This window comes from Melanotaenia boesemani, chromosome 22 (assembly GCF_017639745.1).
Source record: "Melanotaenia boesemani isolate fMelBoe1 chromosome 22, fMelBoe1.pri, whole genome shotgun sequence".
In the NCBI taxonomy this organism is placed as follows: domain Eukaryota; kingdom Metazoa; phylum Chordata; class Actinopteri; order Atheriniformes; family Melanotaeniidae; genus Melanotaenia; species Melanotaenia boesemani.
The window spans coordinates 26,287,920-26,309,490 of NC_055703.1; the positions used below are offsets into that span (position 1 = coordinate 26,287,920).

The following is a 21,571-nucleotide window of genomic DNA, read 5'->3' on the forward strand; positions in this document are numbered from 1 at the left end:
CATTTATGTCTAAAACTGAATGTAACTGTGTAAAAACAACTTTCTGCAGGATTTTTTAAATCAGTGGGAGATTGGTGTTTGTGTCTAATGTTCTCCTGAAATATTCGGACAGAATCAGATGGAGAGAACCAACATAGACTCAACATGATGGAGTGTTTACTTATTAAATGCTAGGAAAAGGAAGAGGAATCACATCGATGAGACAGAAAGCACCCCAGGGAAGCTTTATTACCCCCATTTTTAATGCAAATTCTTCTCTTTTTATGGTCGGTTTTATTAGCTTATAAGAACCAAAACTACTTTGCTGGGTTTATAAAATTGTAAGTGAGTGCAGAGAAGGGAAGATTCCCCTGTATGCAGCAGGTTGTACAGAAAAAAATCTAATAAAAAACAGGGTTTCATTGTGTCAACTCAGTTTGAAATGAAAGAGAAAATGTCCTCACTGCTCTGCGGGTCTCCTGGATCATTTCTGCTCTTCACAGCTTCCAGTTTTCCACTTCAGAGCTGGCTAGAGAGTCCGAGCCAGACACGATAGAGCCTCACCAGTCATCTTCCAATACACCATCCCAAAACCAGGTCGAGCACGAATCCCAGAACGGAAAACTCCCCGAGCAGAGCCAGCATGACGATGATGGAAAGAAAAACCACAACACATCAGGACTGAGCTGGAGGGAGGGATGGAGGTATAGACGGCGGGATGGAAAGATGTGTCCAGGATATGGGAATGCAGAGGCCCGGATATATGTTTTCCAGTTTGCACAAATCCCGTCTAGGAGGGGAAGGAGCAGCTCGGAAACGCAGCAGGGGAGATTTAATGAAGAATCTGAGCCCCGAAGTCAAATAGAAATGAGAAGTGATCTCCTTCACCAGGACCAAAAACCCAAAACATGGAAGTTAGATTAAAAACAGCCCTGATCACAACATGTGACCCAAAATGAAAAGTAAACACAGCATCATGGACGCCATCAGTTTAACATGTACCAACAACCTGTGCTGTCAAAGCCAAGTGTGTTTTCACACACTCACAGAGAGTAATGACCGCATGCCAAGCTCACATGTAGGACTGTGGACAGGGCAGGCGAGCGAGGCAGTTTATAATGATGTGGAGAGAGCGAGCATTTAGTGAGTAATTGGGAGCAGCTGTTGTGGGACACACTGATCCTGGTGGGTTTGGTCTGAGAACAGCAGCAGGGTGACGTAACATCAGCTCCCTGGTTCCCATCAGGAGCTCCGACAGCTTACGTTTCATTGATACGCCGCAAACCGATCACAACAAACAAACAAACATGACCAGCTGAGTAAACACTGATCATTAACTGCTGATAAGCAGTGTCACAAAATTATGACTTTTTCAGATATTTGTATTGTCCAGAAGGGAAAATTCCTGCACAACCCGGAATCAGAGCAAAGCAGGGGAGTTAGGAAAATGTTTATTAATGAAAAGAACAACAATTCTACCATTAGCTTTGACTTTTACTTCATAGCAGCAGGAATGAATCACAAAGATATTTAATGTCTTGTCTTAGCTGCATTTTTACATTTCAGCCTGTAAAACAACTCAGTAACTATGGACGGGAGCAATTTAGGGTTAGTCATGATAAAAATAAATAAATAAAAATTTTTAAAAAGTTATGTAAGCAAGTGAATATACGGAGATCTCTGATCCCTCAGACGGACCTGCATAATGCCCTACAACACACAGTTACATTCACAGACGTCACCACAGACTCAGGGAAACCTGGATTGTGGTCAGATAATCAGGATTGTAGATTTTTGTTGAAAGAAATTGAGTAAAGAGCAAAAGGAGCATCCAGACTGTGGTCAAGTCCACAGGTCTGGTTCTGTGATGGTCTGGAGTCGGATTAGGGTTCTGTGATGGTCTGGGATTGGATCAGAGATCTGTGATGGTCTGGGGTTGGATCAGAGATCTGTGATGGTCTGGAGTCGGATTAGGGTTCTGTGATGGTCTGGGGTTGGATCAGAGATCTGTGATGGTCTGGAGTCGGATTAGGGTTCTGTGATGGTCTGGGGTTGGATCAGAGATCTGTGATGGTCTGGAGTCAGATTAGGGTTCTGTGATGGTCTGGGGTTGGATCGGAGATTTGTGATGGTCCTGGGTTGGGTTAGGGTTCTGTGATGGTCTGGGGTTGGATCGGAGATTTGTGATGGTCCTGGGTTGGGTTAGGGTTCTGTGATGGTCTGGGGTTGGATCGGAGATTTGTGATGGTCCTGGGTTGGGTTAGGGTTCTGTGATGGTCTAGGGTTGGATCGGAGATCTGTGATGGTCTGGAGTCGGATTAGGGTTCTGTGATGGTCTGGGGTTGGATCAGAGATCTGTGATGGTCTGGAGTCAGATTAGGGTTCTGTGATGGTCTGGGGTTGGATCGGAGATTTGTGATGGTCCTGGGTTGGGTTAGAGTTCTGTGATGGTCTGGGGTTGGATCGGAGATCTGTGATGGTCTGGGGTTGGGTTAGGGTTCTGTGATGGTCTGGGGTTGGATCGGAGATCTGTGATGGTCTGGGGTTGGATCAGAGATCTGTGATGGTCTGGGGTTGGATCGGAGATCTGTGATGGTCTGGGGTTGGGTTAGGGTTCTGTGATGGTCTGGGGTTGGATCGGAGATCTGTGATGGTCTGGGGTTGGGTTAGGGTTCTGTGATGGTCTGGGGTTGGATCGGAGATCTGTGATGGTCTGGAGTCGGATTAGGGTTCTGTGATGGTCTGGGGTTGGATCAGAGATCTGTGATGGTCTGGAGTCGGATTAGGGTTCTGTGATGGTCTGGGGTTGGATCGGAGATCTGTGATGGTCTGCGGTTGGGTTAGGGTTCTGTGATGGTCCTGGGTTGGGTTAGGGTTCTGTGATGGTCTGGGGTTGGATCGGAGATCTGTGATGGTCTGGGGTCGGATTAGGGTTCTGTGATGGTCTGGGGTTGGATCAGAGTTCTGTGATGGTCCTGGGTTGGGTTAGGGTTCTGTGATGGTCTGGAGTTGGATCGGAGATCTGTGATGGTCTGGGGTTGGATAAGGGCTCTGAGGGTATGGATCGGTATTCTGTGATGGTCTACGGCTGGATCAGGGTTCTGCAGCATTAATGCAGAAATATTCACTGAGATCTTCCAGCAACATCTGCTGCCTTCCTCTTTTCCAGGGACGTCCTGCCGTTTTCTACAAGATGATGATGAACCATATTCTTCTACATTACAGCAGCATGGCTGAGGAAGAGGAGGGTACTGGACTGGCCTGCCTGCAGTCCTGACCTGAAACAACCACAACCCCAAACTGTTGAACACCTGAAGTGAATTTTGCAGAAAGAATGGGTCAAAATAACACCTGAGCTAACTACAACCAAGGTTCTTCTTTAGGTTGCCATAGCAACAAATTATGCCCCACATATAAAGACCAGTTAAACATGTTAAAGGTTAAGGAGGGCTGAAAAAAGACTAAACAGATCTTTACTGTTCTGTAACATAACACCCGGTGAGAACGCAGCTCCGTCCTAAAAATCAGAAACAGTTTGTTTCTTAAACATCCTGAAAACAAACTGAAAAATACTAAAGATAAAAAAAGACTTCAAAGCAGAAAATCACTGAATCAGAGCTGATTCCAGTAAACACAACACACTGCATGGTCCCCACCCCCCCACCGCCGAACCAAAGCCTCACAGCCGGGTGGTGCAGACAGAAGACTCCAGAAATTACAGCTGCAGGCAGAAAGTAAACCTCATTATCATGAGCTGTACTGTTAGTTTCCTCCATTCTGAGTAATCAAACTGTGTGTGTGTGTGTGTGTGTGTGTAGAGGAGGTTTGCCCCATAATTAAGATGCTTTCTTGGCTTGTGTGTAGAAAATTGCTGAATTTCAGGGTCCAAACTGAATGTGTCTGGTTTTTGTTGCTGTGTTACAAACTTTAAAGGTGTCGTTTATCTGGACCTGACTGCAGGACGACGTATCAGCCGAGTTTAACTTAAGAGGCGAAGCTCATCTTAATCCCAGCACTTCTGTCCAAACCATGAAAAAAAACAAGCCCAGCATGTAGGCCACCCAGGACACTCAAGACCAATATTCAAACTCACATTTATTGGAAAAACTTACTCAGTTTCTGTCCAACTTGCATCCGTTTTGAATAAAAATTTAATTTCTTACAGTTTCCAGTCTGGTTTCCATCCCTCTGAAACAAAGTTTCCAGTGACACTGTGTCAGTGGATGCTGTTAGACCTCTCCTCAGATGTTTTTAAAGATTAGTCTGATTCCATCACAAAGCACATCTTTGTCCACTCTGATGTTGGGAGATCCAGTGTTCTTGTTTCAGAATGGATGCCCGACATCTTTTTCAGTTTCTGACCAGTATTTCATCTTTTCATTGAGTTGTGTCCTTCACTATAAAAAGATTGTCTAACAGAAATCAGACTTTGAGACAGTTTTTTAAACATTATTATATTCTGAGAACTTGATGTTAATTTTAAATCATAATAATAACACATGACCTTTGACCCGCTCACACAGCTCCTGTATCCGGTGTGTAATGAGGACTGATTACAGTTCTGTTGGGTGTTTAAAGAATCTCAAACATCCAGTTTCACCTCCTGCAAACACCAGGGCGACAATAAACCTCTGTCATGGTGAAAATGGGATCTAATTAGTTCTGTTAGCCTGAAGCTGTAGACTTTGAGCTGTAACGGAGTTCTGCTTGGCTGAGTTGGATCTTATCGGCTCAGGCTCGTGCACAAACAAAGCCTCTCCGTTGTCGGATCACTCCGAGCCGAGCGGCTTAAAAACAGAGCGGCAGGGCGGCCGGGCCTATCGGCCTTTTCCATCATGCAGAAAGTGGTGGCCCTGCACGCCAACCCAGAGCTTAATTAGGCAGAAAATCCACCACACATTCCAGACAAACACAGGCAGGTCTTTCTTCTTCTGCTGCCATGGTGTTGGTGGCCATGCCGGTCACCTGAGAAAAACTAACCACCTCAGAGTGAGTTTTTTCTCTGCTGAAGAGAGAAGCAGCTGGATGAGTGACAGCTGGTCTATCCAGTCTCCGAATCAAAGCCATGATCCTGTTTGGACCCGTTCTGTTAAACCCAGAAATTAGCAACATGAAAAGTTTTTTTACAAAACTTCACATAGGTGCTGTGCCGATGTGGTTACCTGATCACATATAAAACCTTCTTATAGTTCACTTACACATCAAAAGACAAAGAGAAATTATTAAACTATTAAAATCATATTAAGAAAAGATTAAAAGGATGTGCAAAAATCACAATAAATTATATGAAATCATATAAAATACCTAAATTAAAATTATTAAAAGCAAACAGCAACCTAGACAATTTGACTGATATCGTACAGATTTCATGCACATGAGGAAAGAAAAGTTTAACCTGGATTTTAAAGTGTTTACATTTAGTCAAAGTTTAATCTCCACATGTTTGCAGCATCACAGCGAAATGCTGCTTCTCCATGTTTAATCTGGACCATAGCCTGGACGCTGGCCTGGACCACGACCTGGACCCTGGCATGGACTATGGCCTGGACCATGGCCTGGACCACGACCTGGACCCTGGCATGGACTATGGCCTGGACCATGGCCTGGACCACGACCTGGACCCTGGCATGGACTCTGGCCTGGACGCTGGCCTGGACCCTGGCATGGACTCTGGCCTGGACCATGGCCTGGACCCTGGGGCCTGGACTCTGGCATGGACTCTGGCCTGGACCACGACCTGGACCTGGCATGGACTCTGGCTTGGACCACGGGCTGGACCCGGGCATGGACTCTGGCCTGGACCACGGCCTGGACCCTGGCATGGTCTCTGGCCTGGACCCTGAGGCCTGGACCCTGGCATGGACTCTGGCATGGACTCTGGCCTGGACTAGCTGATCTGAGTCCTTGGATCTAAGACCCTGCTAGGTTAATATTCTCTGAACATGTCCGAGATGGATTCTGGAATTCATAGACCATGAGTAGGACTTTAAAATCTATCCTGTGACTGACTGGAAACCAGTATGAACTGGAAACCAGTGAAGAAATGTTGACCTGGTGTGATGTGTTCAGATCTCTTAGTCCTGGTTAAAACTCCAAAAGCAGCGTTCTGTGCAGCTGAAGTTTCAATGTGAAAAAAGACAAGGAGCGACGTTTCTGTGGACTGTGTGGAGATGTTTGAAAGAGCTGCTGCACATAAATTATGAAATCTTTTTGTTACTGGTTATTAAATCTGGACGGGAACCTGGTCTGACGTCAGACTGGTGACAGCTCAGAGCTCAGAGCTGTAAGTTATACATCAGGCAAAGATTACCGCAGATGCAGATGAGGTTCGACATCGTTCAACAATCACACTCAAAGTAACTTTTCATTCATTACTACGAGTCTACGAATCTTTGCTTTATTTGCTTAGACCCTCTTAGTGTTTGTTCCTCTGCAGCTTGTGGCTGCTGTCGGGGAGTAAACTGAGCTCAGACCTGCTCTCATTAACACACATCTGACCCTAACAAGCTCTGCTCAGCCTTTGTTAACATGTCCTGACATACGGAGAGCTGAGACCAAAACGCTCCCTAGAAAACAACTTCCTGTTGTTGGTCCGACAGGACAAAGGGATCAGAGATGACCTCCGGCCTCCACACGCCACGCCGATCACTGAGGCGTTGCGCTTATTGATCAGAGAGGAGAGGAGACCTCTGGAGAGAAGCAGTGTGGTGTTTTTGCTGTTCAGACGGCTTCCAGATCATCGACCATCACTGAAGCAGGTTTTCAGGAGAACTCTCAGATTAAACATTTGGAGGATGGAGAGCCACTCTGTGGAAACATGCTGTTAGCTTTCTTATAAAGGTAAGAATATTTTCCTAAATCAGGACCAAACGGATCCTTGAGGATTTACTGTTAACTAGAAGACAGTGGTGTGTGTTTCTGTCTCCTCTTCATATGTGACGACATCAGCATCAAACACAAGCAATGTCAGCTGGAAGCTCCAAGTTCCTCACAATGTTTGTCTGTTCTGGAGTAAAACACGCGTGTAAGGTTTCCGCTTACTGCTGCGGTTTACTGGACACAGGCGAGCAGTGTTCAACCGGCCAGGGCGTTCCCCACCACTGCACCACCGCGCCGCCACCTGAGCTGCTCACCTCACAACACTAACAACCACAAACCACCCCAGAGTTTGTTTACATTCCTTAAAACATGACTGTAACTGCTCAGCAGGTAACCATAGCAACCACCCTGAAGCTTCAGGCTCTGGAAACTGTCAGCTGAGAGATGAAACTAAGCACACTGTAGTGGACATGGTCCTCTGAAAGTCTAGAGAAGTTCTGGGCTGTATTTGGGTCGAAGGCTTGTGGATATGTGTGTGTGTGTTTCAGGTCTTGAACTCTTTTCCCTGGAGGTTTCTGGGTCCCTGGGGGACACCGATTATCTTTAATGAGTCTGCTTTAAACCACACACACACCTGCAGGGGTTTATTTAACAAGGTTTCCTCAAACAGAGACGCAGCTGCTGAATTCAATCAGGGAGAGAAGACGCGAAACTGCAGAAAAAGTGGAAATTACACACACACACACACGCACACACAAAACATCAAATCATGAAATAAATGTGCTGTTACTGAGGAATGATGGGAAATAAGGAACGGTAAACATATAAACCGTCTGCAGCTTCTATTACGGCCAGATCTTCAAACATCATGCTGGTCACTGGTTCTGTTTTTATCTCTCCATCTGATGTTCAAGTCATATCAAACACAACTGTTTTGTTGTTTTTTCATACTTTTGTTGCTCCCTTTCAGGATTTTTTAAGGTTAACGGGAACAAATCTGCTTATAATCTCTTCTTTACAAGACTCCGCTGTAAAGTTGCAACATGAGATCCTCCACTAGAGAGTATGTTTGCAGGACCAGGAAGCATCAATGCTAGCATGCAGCAAAGCCACATGACGGGGAGAAACTCAGCTAGAAGACTTCACCCCAAGCAATTATATGGAAATGTAAGAAAACCAGGAGAACAGCTCTGTCCACTTTACAGCTTCTGCTAATTTTTCCACGACAGCAGAGACTCTGCTGGTTCATCACGGTGGGACAGAAACTCTGCAGCTAGCAGCCAGGATCAGAAATCAGGTCTTTTCCTGCTTTGTGGTGAAAAGTTTGATTCCAGCTCTAAAAACTCTGCCCATGAAGTTTCTGCTGGTTTCCATGGAGATGAAGGAGGTTTAGTGAAGGGTTCACTCTTCCTATCATAGACTATCTTGGGCTTCACTTCTTTCTGGATCCTCATGCTGGTTCTAAGGTGAATGTGGGGTTTTCTCTGGATCCTCCTGACTCTGACCATTGATAGAGGCGTCCATCATCATCATCGGCTGATGGCTTTCTCAGATATTTTCTCAGAGGTTTACTTCGGTGCTAACACTTTTATTAAGGATCGGCAGCACATGTGCATTGAAACAGCCCCCTAGCTGATAGATCTAGTCTTCACTCAAATTAATGTTGTCTTTTAGGAGGAGATAACCATTTTTATTTCCTACTCTGTTCCAGGCAAATTTCCTCTGACACAGTAATACATGTCTTGATACTTATGTAGTAATCTCATGTTTCAGCTTTCTGTAGAGACCAAGATTATACATACTGCCCTTGTAGTTGTAAAGATGTACTTCATTTATTTTGGGTTTCCATTGCAGATCAAAGAGGCCTGGTCAAGACGAGGTTACATGATTCAATTTACACACATAAACTTCAGGTGAAACGCAGAAGCATGACTCCAGACTTCAGTCAATTTAAGCTAATTGGATGACCTTCTCACCAAAACAAGAGTTTTATTGTTCTGATGCAGACGGGAGGAAAAACTGGATGTTTGAGATTCTTCAGAATCAGTCAGACCACTTCCGACTAGTTACCATCACTGTGTAAAAAAAATAAAAGAGCTAAAAGGAAGACAAAGTGGACTTTTAGCTCGAAGGATACAGGAAAGATGGAGGAGGAGGAGAGCAGGATGGGATGAAGACACAACTCTGAGGAAACTGTCTCAGCATCATGACCTGCATCACTACAACGTGTGGTTGAATATTTCAGCAGAATAAACGCAGGGTAGATTTCTGACTCGGAATGTCAGGAAAGCTGGAAAACATGATAAAGTTAAAGAAGCTGCTTTTTCAAAATCTCTTTTTGAAAATGATGCACATGAACATGGCAGAGGAATAGAAACACATTTCTATTTTCTAAGTTATTTTGGTCATCAATTGTTGTGTCAGCTGTCTCGTTTTTTCCTCACAGCCTCTATGGAATTCCCAAACCACCGAATCCCCGATCTGAATAAAGCATTAAGTTTCAGTCCAAGCAGGAAACATCTGTTTCCAGCAGCTGCTTTCATTCAGAGAACAGCATCTGGAAGCTCAAGGAGAGGATTTCATCTCTCTGTTAATGTTACACGATGACACCGATGGCGGGACAACGCACCACGGGACCAGCTTACTGCTGCCGTCACGTCACTGACCACGTTTTCATCTCCACTCAGGACCAGACCAGAACGTTACAACACAGCAAAGCTGCACAAAATCACAGAAAGTCCTCCATGCAGGAACATCGGAGTCTGCTTGTAAAACGATGGAGGGAAAAGCCTGCCGGGGGACAGCGAAGGCAACACGACGTCCTGTGATTTCAATTCAGAAACATCCTCAGGACAAACAGGAAAACAGACTCACCCCCAGAGCATGGAAACCCTCTCGTCCTCTCCGAGAATCAGTTCAGATGCTTTTTCTTCTTCTGTGCTCTCTTGTGTTCAGGCTGAGTTTGACTCGTGTTTCCCGTCCTGACAGCATGAGGGTGGAGTCCTCCAGCTGAACTGGGACCAGCAGCTCCAGGAGGAGGATTTGTTCCAACAAACCACACCTCTGTGACACAGAGAAGGAAAACAAAGTGTGTGCATGTTACACAACACTTCACTTCGACTGCTCAACAGTGGAGCAAATCAAAGTTTTACATCACTTTGAAAAAGATGGTCAAGTTCACAATATGTTATCTGAGCAACTTTATCAGCTCTGATCCTCCGTGAGAAATGTGTCGCTGCTGTAAAGATACGCCTACCTGAGAGGAGTATTTGCAGGTGAACACCCTCCTCTGGATTTGTTTTCTGACCTGAGAACAGCTGCAGATCCACGTCAGTGTGCAGCTCATACAGCGAAGCTGCAGTCATTCCAGGAAACTCAAGCATCCCGATAAAAATCTGCAGAGAAGAAAATCTTCAAGGACAAACTCAGTAAATCTCACACTGATCTTGAGATTCGGCTTCAATTCCACCCTTTGGTCCTACCTCTGTTTCACAGGGGGGGTACCAGAGGTCATCCAGTTCACATGGTCCCCAAGACCTCAGGTGAAAGGGTTAGATGACCTCTACATTATCTCTGCTAAACAGAGGACTGAGGAGAGGAAATGAGACTCAAATCTCACTTTGAGAAATTAAAACTCTTGATTTTAGTTTATGAAGGTCCACTGATCGTTCTGAACTTTACATAAATGAATAATCACTTTATGGCTGAAACACATTAAAGACAAACCATCCATCTTCTGTTTGGTTCAGCCGGGAAAGGCTCAGGGTGGAGGAAGGAAGGCAGAGTCAGACTTTCCTCCAGGTTTCCTGAACGAGAGACTGCTCGATGCTGCCCTCTGCTGGCTGAGCCTGAGTATTACCACAAACATGGTCTCAGAGTGGGAGGGGTCTATAGCCACGTCTTCATTAATCACAACTGTAATGATAACAAAACAATAAACCTGTTGTATAAAACCTTCACATTAAATCCAGCTGCTGCTGTTGTAGGTGATGAAAAGGATCCAAACATCAGAATTATTGGAGGACCTCAGAACTGGTTCGGGACTGGTCCACAAAGACTTGTGCATTTAAAAACATCAAATTAAAGTTGTGCTGATCAGTTTCTCAACACTTCAGAACTTTAACTCATCAGCTTCATGTCTGGGTCATGGAAACATCAGAGATGAGGTTTTCTTCTCAGAGACAACAGGACATTTTTCTGCATTTTTATAATTTTATATTTTATTGGTTCCAGTTTTTTTTACAACAACTCAAGCACTGGAAACATGATTTTACTGTGTGTGTGGTTAATGACTATTAAACCGATGCATCAGATGTTTTGCACTGTATGAGCTCAGCAGCTCGATGCTTCTTCATGGCAGGAGTTCAAATAAAAACCTGAAAATGGATCCGTTTCATGACTGGAACCTTCATCACACACTCAGGTAAGACCTCATCAGGTTTATCTCATGTGCCTGCAGATGAGCTGCCCAGGTCCTGATTCTTCAGGATGCTGGCGCCTCCTGGTGGTCAGCTGTTGGCTCTGCTCCTCAGGACGGAGCTGCTTGAAGCCTGAAACAGTCATGTGACAACATGCAGGACTTCAGTGAGCCTCTGGTTCGTCTGAAATCGTCGTTTGTCCCGTACCTTGACGCTTCAGGCAACAGATGACGGAGCACATCATGTCTTTGGGGTGTTTCCATGGAGATAAGCATTCCAAGATACTAGTGTTTGAGCATTGTCATGTTTTTGATATATCTAGTATCTTTGATACACACTTCAAAGTTTACAAGATGTACCTGAATGCATCATGACGTCATACAGGCTCTGACGTACAAGGTGATGAGTTTCATGTTCGTTTTCCAATAAAAAAGATGGTATAAATGTGAAAAAGACAGAAGCATGAACACAATCTCTGCTGGATCACAAAGAAACAAATCCAACATGCCGATTCAGCTTGAACGGTGTTCGGTTTTCAAACATGTTCTTACGCTAAAGAAAGTGACACGACTGGTAGATCCCAGGATTTATAACGCGTCCGCTGCGTTCAGTGACAGATGGTGCTTTTCACATCAGCTTAGATTCCCAATCAGTCGCTCAGATTTGGGCTTTTTGTGCAGTTTGAAGAAGTTTGACCACAGCTCTCAGGCTGCAGCTTCTCTGCAGAAGTGATGGACAAAAGAAACATCGCTCTGAGATTATCTGAGAACAAGTCACCAGTTTTAGCTTTTAGTTTGCTGTTTATCAGGAGGAGGCATGAAAAAACAAAAAAAAGATGTATTAAAGGAAACGAGGTTCTCTGACATCAGGTAACACTGATGTAAAAATCTTTATATCTTTAGAAGTAGTATCAGGATACAGCAGGTCTGGATGGTCCTGCGGGAAAGTCCTCCTGAACCTCGCCTCCGCTCTCGTTTGTTTCTCTCTTCTCTCGGATCCATTTCAGAACCATCGACTCCTTTAGTCCTAAGGTTGCCAGGAACAAGGCCTTGCACACCCTCCTCCTCCATCCATCAACACTCAGGTGGAAAACAAGGCCGGATTCCATCTGTGAACACCCAGACCCCTGTCTCCTCTGGATGGCGATGACCTCCACCAAACTGCACATGTAGTTTTTTCTTTGTTCCCAGTCCATGTCCTCCCAGAAGCATTTAAAGATCTTCTCCCTGTCTGCTTCAGTGAGAGAGCTGCATGCATGTTTGGAGGAACGGAGGCATGTTGGTGACTGACAGGGGGGGTCCCATCTCGGTGGGTTGGCCGGGCATACACCTGGCCTGCCCGGTGAACGTCTGCCCCACCGTTTTCGTCTGGTCAGTCTTCTTCTCGACAGCTTCAGAGTCCGCTTTGCTTCCTCCATCTGGGTCTTCCTCAGTCAAATCACACGAGTCTGGAACAAAGTGAGATCAGTTAATGTGATTGCCTTACTTTCTCTCTGCAGTATCACCGAGTCGCAGGGGTGGTCTAAATATAAGGCTCTACTGGGGCCCAGGCCCCCGATTTCTCCACATTTTTTAATCATAAACACCCACTAAGCCGACTATTACTGCTACAACAAACAAATGCTGCTGAAACTTTAACACCAACTAATAAAATATTACGAAAAATATTATTTCCAGAAACAATGGATGAAACAAGGCACAGAACAAACACTGCAGGTGCAGATCATTTGGTGGTAACACATGGTTTTTGAGGTCTTTTGCATTTAGTTTCCCAGATAACACAATGACATTGACATCTTCACTATCATAAGATTACAAGGAATCCTAAACATGACCTGACTGATCACTGGGGAAAGGCTTAAAAATTGGCATAGTTGAACGTTTTACTGCATGAATGACAATATCTCAAACATTTTACGGCAATAACTGATAAAATTCAGACAGTAATTAATCTGTGTTGCCTCTAAATTATGTGCTGCCTTCTGAGAAAACTGCTGCTGATAGCAGGTCAGACTAAGTGTTGGTTCAGGTGTGATTCTCACCTCTCAGCTGCTTTTCCTCTCTTCCTTTCTTTTTAGGGAGCCTGATTTTCCATTTCTTAGGGAAAGATGTGACTTGCTCCTCTGGCTGTCCAAGCACTCTAAATGTAGCCTGTACGCATAGAGTGATCCTACTCAGCTAAAATGACCAGGTTGGGTGTGGACTAAACCATTTTGAACCTTTTTAAAGGTGTGACGGGGGCTTCAAAGAGCATCCATTATTGTTAAAAGAAAATTCAAAGCAATCTTCAAAGGAGCCTGTATTTTCATTAAACTGCTTTATTTCACTTTACAAGATAACTGTCTTCTGTCCCTGTTCCCTTTAAACCATCTTATTTCTCATTGCTGGATGGTTACCCTCACTGTGTGAGATTAGACTGGGGTACTGGTCTACTGGCATTAACCGCAACTGCAGCCAATCTAACGGCCTGGCTGGGCAGGAAGAAACATGGAGGCTGCAAAAAAAAGGCAAAATGCCTGCTGCAGCTGCAGTCAGTTTAATGTGTCCCTTCTGGGCTACTGTAGTGGCAGTACGATAGGCGGATCCTTTTCCTGTTACCTGACCGCGCCGAGCGTGCCCCAACGCGACCCTCCTTCAGCTCTGTAAAGACGACGCTGCTCCGTGCCTTTGGGCTGGAGGTCGGTACCCCTGCTGAGTCCACCTCAAAGCTCAGCACCGTGATCGGACTCGTCTCCGCCACCAAATGCAAATGAATTCTGTCCTGAAGCAACACACCAACATATTCTGTCATTTATATAAAAAATAAATAAATAAAATAAAAATAATCTGGATAGAAAACAGAAACCAGGTAGTTTCTATGTTAATGCTCTTTTATTATTATTAAAATGTCATGTATTTATATAAAATGGTACTTCTCACCTCCAGGCATGCTCAGTACCAACTCGAAACATGTCAGAATTTCATTTCTGTAAAAGAAAACATCTTCATACCAACATGCAGCCTGGTTTACCTCCTTCGGCTCAGGAATGTGAAGTTTTGTTTCCGGCGGAGCTTTGATGATGATCACCGTCTGCTCCTGAGTGGCGAGCCGAGCGATGTCCTCACACCTCACGTAGGCCAGCGTGAAGATTCGTTAAAGAAGAAGCGATTCATAATTTTACATAAAACTTTCCTCTGCATCAACATATTTTATTTTCCTCCTCACATTCGTCTTTAGTTTCACCTCCTTTCTTTTAAACTATGAAAAATGACCCTCAAAGTTTCCGTATAAACCTCATTTTAAACATTTTTTTAAAGAACAAATTGTAAACACGATTTCTGGGCACAAGAAAAACTCAATCTCTCTACTAAACTAAATATATTCAATTTTCCTGTGCCTTGAAAAAATATTCATACCCTTTTTCACATTTTGTGACCTTAAAATCACAAACTTGAATATATTTAGTTGAGATTTTATGTGAAAGACCAACACAAGGTAGCTCATAATTATGAAATATGAAATAATCTACATGCATTTCTGAAATACCAGAACAATACAGGGTTTCCCTGATTCACGCCCAGAAAGGCTGTGATGTGGGAAAAAAAAAACAAACAAAAAACAGGACAGGACAGAAAAAAAAGTTGAACTTTTTAAATGTCCTGATGAAGCGTTTCATTCAGCGGAGTCGCTCTAAATATTCTTAAAGTTCAGATCTCTGACAACGTGTTGATGTTAATAAAACTTACAAAGAATACTGGATGCATTTAAACCCTAAAACGACTCAGAAACTCCTGAAATAACATGGATTCAGCTTGCTGTACGAGTTGCCGTGACGACCGTGACACTATCGGTGTGACACCGGAGCAGGAGAAATCCTCCATCTGCTCCTCATTGGAGCGAGACGCTTCCATCTCCACCTGCCTGAGAGAATTTAGAAAACTCATATTTTCGTGTGATTTTCAGGTGGTTGACGTGTTTTCCGACACGTGCACAGAAGTGGGAACACCCGTGTGCACGTGCACATTTCTGTGTGTGCACGGTCTTAGCGTTAGCTGCTAATGTGAGCAAAAGAGTTTAAAGGTGAAAGTATCCACCCTGGTGAGTGAAAACATATGAATGTGATATTTTCTCAGCAAGAGAAGCTGATTTTGGATGGAGGTGAGGAAGGATATGCAGAGTTGTCCACGTTGTCGGTCAGGTCCAGGAGCTGCTGCGAGCAGCTTTTGATGAGTCTGTCCAGTTCGTGCTCCACCAGTTGCAGCTTCTCCAGCGCTGTCAGGAACTTCAGGGGGTTCCTCCACAGAAAGCTGCAGATGGATGTGTTTCCTCTGAACACACAAACAGCCACAGACAAGCTGAAACTGATGAAAAGTTTCCAAAAAGAACCAACAAAAAACTGGGTTTCCAAATAATTATTTAACAAAAATCAGTCTGTTTGGAGTTGGGATGTTTGCAAAATATAAAGACAAACAAGATGCAGAACTCCAGAAACATGAAGAAATGAAACTCACATCCAGCTGATCCGCCTCTCCGACTCCCTGTGGATGAGACCGATGTCGTCCAGCACGTTGACAATGTTTCGGACTCGCCGCGTGGGGGTCTGCAGGCTGGCAGCCGCCTGCCGGAGGTCCACAGAGCCGTCAGGAGCCGCCAACAGAAGCTGCAGGAAACCCTGAGTCAGCAGGGACAGCGGCGCATCTGAACGCAGAACCACACCGACAGTTAGAATCCCAACAGGCCATGCTTGATGTTATTTTTGTAGATGAAAAGAGGACACAGCAGCAAAGTTTGGGAACCTCTGCATTAAAAGAACGACTTCCAGCTTCATGCTGGTAAAACTGCCTGAGATCGCTTAGTCAGGCTTCTGTTTACGTCTTGATTCTTCCGATGATGTTGTGTTCACTGCTTTCATAAAAACACTTTTCCTCTGCAGGTGAAGGAGTTTGTGTTGGACATCACTTCTATCTTCTGTGAGAATATTATAAACTTATAAAACTTGCCTGTAAGAAAGTCCCTACTGATATAACAACAAGATATTTGTCTTGTTCAAAGTGAGTTTTTATCATCTCATGTCATCAATGGTTGAACAGGTTAATGCACAAACAACATAAAAGAACTTTAACCACAACAGACCCACATCACAGACGTTGTTAGATGTTTAATCTTTTAATCACATCTCTCCTGACTTACTCAGTCCGGTAGTCGTGCTGGGTGTTTTATTCTGCTGCTGAGAATCACTGGAGGAGACGAGACAAAGACAAATAAGAAAATATTTCCCCACAAACCGCTGAGCACAGGAAGAGTACATGAAAGTTTCAGGCTGGTTGTTACCTGATACTCTGACCTGCTGGAGGATTCTCCAAGCCTCGACCTGGACCCTGGAGATCAGAGAGAACCGAGAGGATATTACTGACATTTACTGGCTGCTTTCGCTTTTTGTTAGAGGCTACGTGGAAATATAGTTTTTTTTTTTTGTGATCAAATATTTTATTCAGATTTTCTTCATAACAAAAAACAATGGCATTAACGATTATAGCAAATCAAATTAAATTGTAAATCCCCGACCCCACCCTACCCCTCGGACCTTAATCCCTCAATAACAAATAATCATACTTATAAATAAAACAAAATACATTGATATAATAAATGGAACTAGGACAGCTGCAAAACGGTAACTAAATATTAAATTCACCTTTCAATTCTGCCTTTAATTTTATCTGCTGTTAGATGCCAAAATAGAATATTTTGTTAATTTGGATTATGAATTTGGGGCGTAGATATTTCCAAATAAATATCCAGAAAAACTTTGCTGCTGTTAGACCAGCAAGTAGTATCCGTTTTTCACATTGTGATGCATTTACCATAGATAAATTGTTTAAACTAAGTGTTTGAGGATTTACTGGAATATTTTGTGCTGTTATCAAAGTCAGTGCAGCTGCGACTTCTTTCTAAATCTGGCAGCAGGTTTGCATTCCCAGATTATATGTATGAAAGTCCCCGGTTTATTCTGATTTATCCAGGACCTTCATTCGGTAAAGCTTGCAGGTTGTTAAATAAGTTCTATACACAAACTGATAATGAATAATCTGATGATCTGGATTTCTAGAAGATAAAATTATAATATTTCATACCTCATTCCAGTCAAAATGTGGGTACCTATCTAATATATAATAAATAAAATTATTTTTAAAATGTTGGTATACAGTAGTCACCACACCCTTGTTGTTAACTTATCTAAGAGCTCGAACAAGGGATGTTCAGATAAGTTTCCATTTGGTTCTCTTTGTGCTTTAACTGCAGCTCTAATCTGCAAGTAGAAAAAAAAGATGTATTCTGTAAATTAAAACTATTCTTAATATCTTAAAAAGTACAAAGCCTGTTTCCATCATAAATATCCCTAAGTAAATTAATCCCCTGCTCTCTCCAGTGTGGAAATTTGATGGGTCTAGTCCAGTTCGTAAACTAAAATGATTAAAAACTGGGATTTTCTTCTAATTTGTGCCATGAGACATTGGTTGTAGTACTAAACCATGTACTGAGTGGACGAAGAGTGAAGGCCCAGGAATAAAGTTTAAAATTAGGCAGTGAAAATCCTCCCACTCTTCTATTTTGCTGAAGCATTTGTACATGAGGCTTCTTGACCTTCCATATGAATTTATTAATAACTATGCAATTTTTCCAAACTCCCCTCTGGAGGAGCGAGGGGTATCATAGAACTTACTAAATTAAATCTAGGTAGCACATTCATCTTTGTAAAGGCTATACGAGCCTGTAATAGATTTGGTAGATTCATCCATCTGTCCAAGTCATATATAATTTTCTTAAAGACCTCCAGATACTTTTGTTTTACAATAGCCTCCAAAGAAGCATAGATTTCTATTTCAAGTATGTAAAGTGCAGCACTACCGGTACCGCGAGGAACAAATTAGTTGCTACACCGGCACTATTAGATAATAATGGTAGCAGTGCCGATTTCTGCCAGTTAATCCTAAAACCAAAAATTCTACCACTTGATCAAAAATATTAAGTAAAAGAGGGATGAAGTTTGTTATATCTTCAAAAAATAATAATATATCAGCATATAGGGATATATAATGCTGAGTATTATGAATTGAGAGCGGGCAAATATTGTCTGATTGTCGCACTGCTTGAGCTAATGGTTCCAAAAATAAAGCACATAAAAGTGGACTCAAAGGGCAACCTTGTCTTGAGCACCTGGAAACCTCAAATAAAGAGTAACAATTTTTACCCGTCAGGACCATTGCACATGGATTAGTATACAGCACCCTAATCACTGATATAAACCCCTCTCCAAATCCCATTTTTCTAACACAGACCACAAATAGGACCACTCTAAGCGGTCAAATGCTTTGATTGCATCTAAGGACAACACTGCTGTTACTGTTCCCTACTAATTCCACAAAATGTAATAATCGTCTAACGTTGTCACAGGCCAGGCAGGATTTGATAAAACCAGTTTGATCAGAGTTAACAAGTTTAATCATATGGGCCTGTAGTCTGCAGGCAAGCACCTTAGCATATATCTTGACATTACTGTTCAGTAGCGAAAGGGGTCTATAACTGCTACAAACAGTTGGGTCTTTATTTTTTTTTTTAAATAGTGATATTAAAGCAATATTAATATTTCTAGAAAAGGAGCCTTTTTCTATAGAATAATGTATCATATTTAATAGCAATGGACCGAGAATATTTCAGAATGTTAAAATAAATTCAGGTGGAATCCCATCTATTCCAGGTGATTTTCCTGCTTGCATTTCTCTTGCACATTGTTGAAATTCTTCTATGATATAGGTTTAAACAATTTCTTCGCCTCTTCTTCAGATCAGCAAGGTAATTCTAGATTACTAAGAAATGCCTTGCGGGTAGTTTTATTACATACAACATCTGATTTATAAATTTCAGTATAAAATGCTTCAAAAAAACAACTTTATTTGTTTGGGTTCTGTTACCAACATCCCATCTTTAGATGTAATGGCTAGGATGTCAGCAAATTGAGAATTAGTTCGAATTTTCATAGCTACTAAATTACTAGGTCGGGATCCATGAAAATAATACTTCTGTCTTACTCTGTGAATATAGAATTCTGATTGCGCCCTATTCAAAAATTTATTTCTTTTTTTTAACAGTTTCTGATTGATTCCAGACCTCCCCTGACCACATGCGTGGGCAAGACACAGAACTCTACGTTGCCTCCTGATGTGTCTATCGGGGTATGAATGTGTGTGATAGGAAAAAAAGAACTTGAGTGTTCTTAAAGAGTGTTTAACAATAGAAGAGCTGAATGAGAGTGTGTGTGAATATGACATGTAGTGTTAAAGCGCTTTGAGTGGTCAACATGACCATTTAGAAGACTTCCAGACGTCTTTTATTCAGCATCTCTGAGGATTTTAAGACTTGATATGGAAAAACCTCAGAACTGAAGAAGGGATTACTTTTTCTTTTTCACATGACTACATAAAATGGTAAAAACATGTCTCCAGACCTGCTTTTGTGAAGGTGGAGCATTTGGTGCTCGACCTTTATCTTCTTCACCACCGTCATTGGGGTCTCCAGTGGACCACTGCTCAGGCCCCCAGGAGCCCATCAGGCTGAGAGGTCTGTCAAAGAAAGGGGGCGTAATGGGTATAGCATCACTGATGAGCCCTTTTTTGGAGATGTCCTCTGGCAGGAAGTGTTCTTCACAGATGACAAGCTGTTCGGAGGAGTCCCTGTCCGTCTCCCTCAGTGCTGCCAGCCACACCTGGACATCAGAGGGTTTACAGGGTTTCTATGTATAATCAGTCTGTTCCATGGATGTTCATGAAAAATGTTTTTATATGTGTGACGTCATTCACATGCAAACACACCAGAACTCAGAGTGAAGACATTCTGCTCTTTTTGTGGAAAGAAAAACTTTCCAGTATTTTCAGTGTTAATTTATGTGTCATGATCACCTCTGTATACCTGCTTCACACAGCAGCTGTCAGTCTGAGTTACGGATGATATTTCAATCTGCCAAGATACATGAAGCTGGAAGTTTTTACCTGCTCGGCTGCATCATCTCTCCTAAATTAAAGGTTTAGCTTCCATGTTTTCTAATATAAATGTTTGATGCAAAAAATGATCAAATTTTAAAGTAAAATTCAACGACAAGAATTTGATTTCAACTAGCAGCTTATTTCAAGAAATCAATCAGTTTATTTAATACAACTGATTGTTTTTCTAGATAAGAAAAACTAACAAAAAACTTGTTTTAACATAAAGATGAGAAACATTTTTACAGGAAAGTGTAACTGTATAAATAATCATAAATGCATCTTATCAAAGACGCAGTCAGTCCGAACCCATGAAATATTCTTTACCACTTTATCATTTACATAGATGTTTTGTTTGTTTTGTTTTTTGTAAATCTACAAAAATCTGAGGAAAATCGAGAGGAGCCTGAAGATGACATTGAAGAATTTAATAGTAATAACAGTGATTATAATACAATAGAAAAGCCTTGAGTTTGTAAATCCGCCCCACTAAAAAAACAAACAAAAACAAAACAAACAAACAAACAAACAAAAACCCAAACAAAAAAACTAATCGCTTTGTTTACTGAAATTGAATAATTGTTTCTGAGCCGGAACCAAACCAAACCAAGGCTACCTCCCTGAGTCCATACCTTGACTCGGTCCGGGTCTTTGGGGAAGTTGAAGAACCTCCTCGGTGGTCGGTTAAAAACTCCGCGGTTGTAGCTCACGATCCGGTTCGGACACCCAGACACGACGCACTTTACCATGCTGATCGTTTCTCCTCCGTCCGGACCGAACCAAGCCGAACTAACAGCACACGTCTACCTGTTAGCCGAACTTTGGCAAACACCGCGTGTGGTTTGTTTACGTCGCATGCTACCGGAAGTAGATGTACTTTTAACCCGGATATACAACTGGCACCGTTTGATTGGCTGATTAGTACAGCGGCTATTTAAAAAAAAAAAAATTTTAGACTTTAATAATCGACAAGTATACAACACATTAACATTACATTCAGATAGTCAGGGGTGCAAATATAAAATTATTAAAACAAATGCAGAGATTTACATATAACAAATAAAAATTGAAAGCCTTTTTATTTGGTTCTGATTTGATTTCATAATTAAGACAGTAAGTGAAACAAGGTATTTCACTGGTAAATTTAAATTTATGTATGAAAAATTTAGCTATCAGAAGTAAAAGGTTTATTATAGGAAATGTTTATTAGCCTTTTTGGGGATACTAAAAAACAAAACAGAGGGACGGAGGTGTGTGGAAAGCTACCTGAGTTTTCAAACATTAGGTTACCTGAAGGAATGGCATTAGGTACTAATGAAAATTCTTTGGGAGTGACTGTCC

General features: G+C 42.4%; 2 protein-coding genes across 4 annotated transcripts in view; both read right to left on the bottom strand.

Moving 5' to 3' along the window:
* Positions 1–10,181, bottom strand: part of LOC121633424 (T-lymphoma invasion and metastasis-inducing protein 2) — a 43,856-nt gene extending 33,675 nt beyond the window's left edge. The window contains exons 1-2 of one of the 3 annotated variants that reach the window (XM_041975428.1): positions 10,106–10,181; positions 9,673–9,861 (exon numbers count right to left, since the gene is read on the bottom strand). The gene's annotated coding sequence lies outside the window, so the exon portion shown is untranslated. Of the gene's footprint in view, positions 1–9,672; positions 9,981–10,054 lie in introns of those variants that run through there. The other 2 variants (XM_041975425.1, XM_041975426.1) reach the window with 2 other exon arrangements.
* An 818-nt stretch (positions 10,182–10,999) lies between these two features.
* LOC121633478 (transcription factor E2F3-like) lies at positions 11,000–21,097 on the bottom strand. The gene is made up of 9 exons (XM_041975551.1): positions 20,863–21,097; positions 19,699–19,956; positions 16,527–16,573; positions 16,386–16,432; positions 15,707–15,893; positions 15,368–15,523; positions 14,226–14,337; positions 13,814–13,976; positions 11,000–12,663 (listed from the first exon to the last, which is right to left on the bottom strand). The coding sequence occupies exons 1-9, from the start codon at positions 20,977–20,979 to the stop codon at positions 12,452–12,454; spliced, it is 1,299 nt and encodes a 432-aa protein (XP_041831485.1). The 5' UTR covers positions 20,980–21,097; the 3' UTR covers positions 11,000–12,451.
* Between the last annotated feature and the right edge of the window lie 474 nt (positions 21,098–21,571).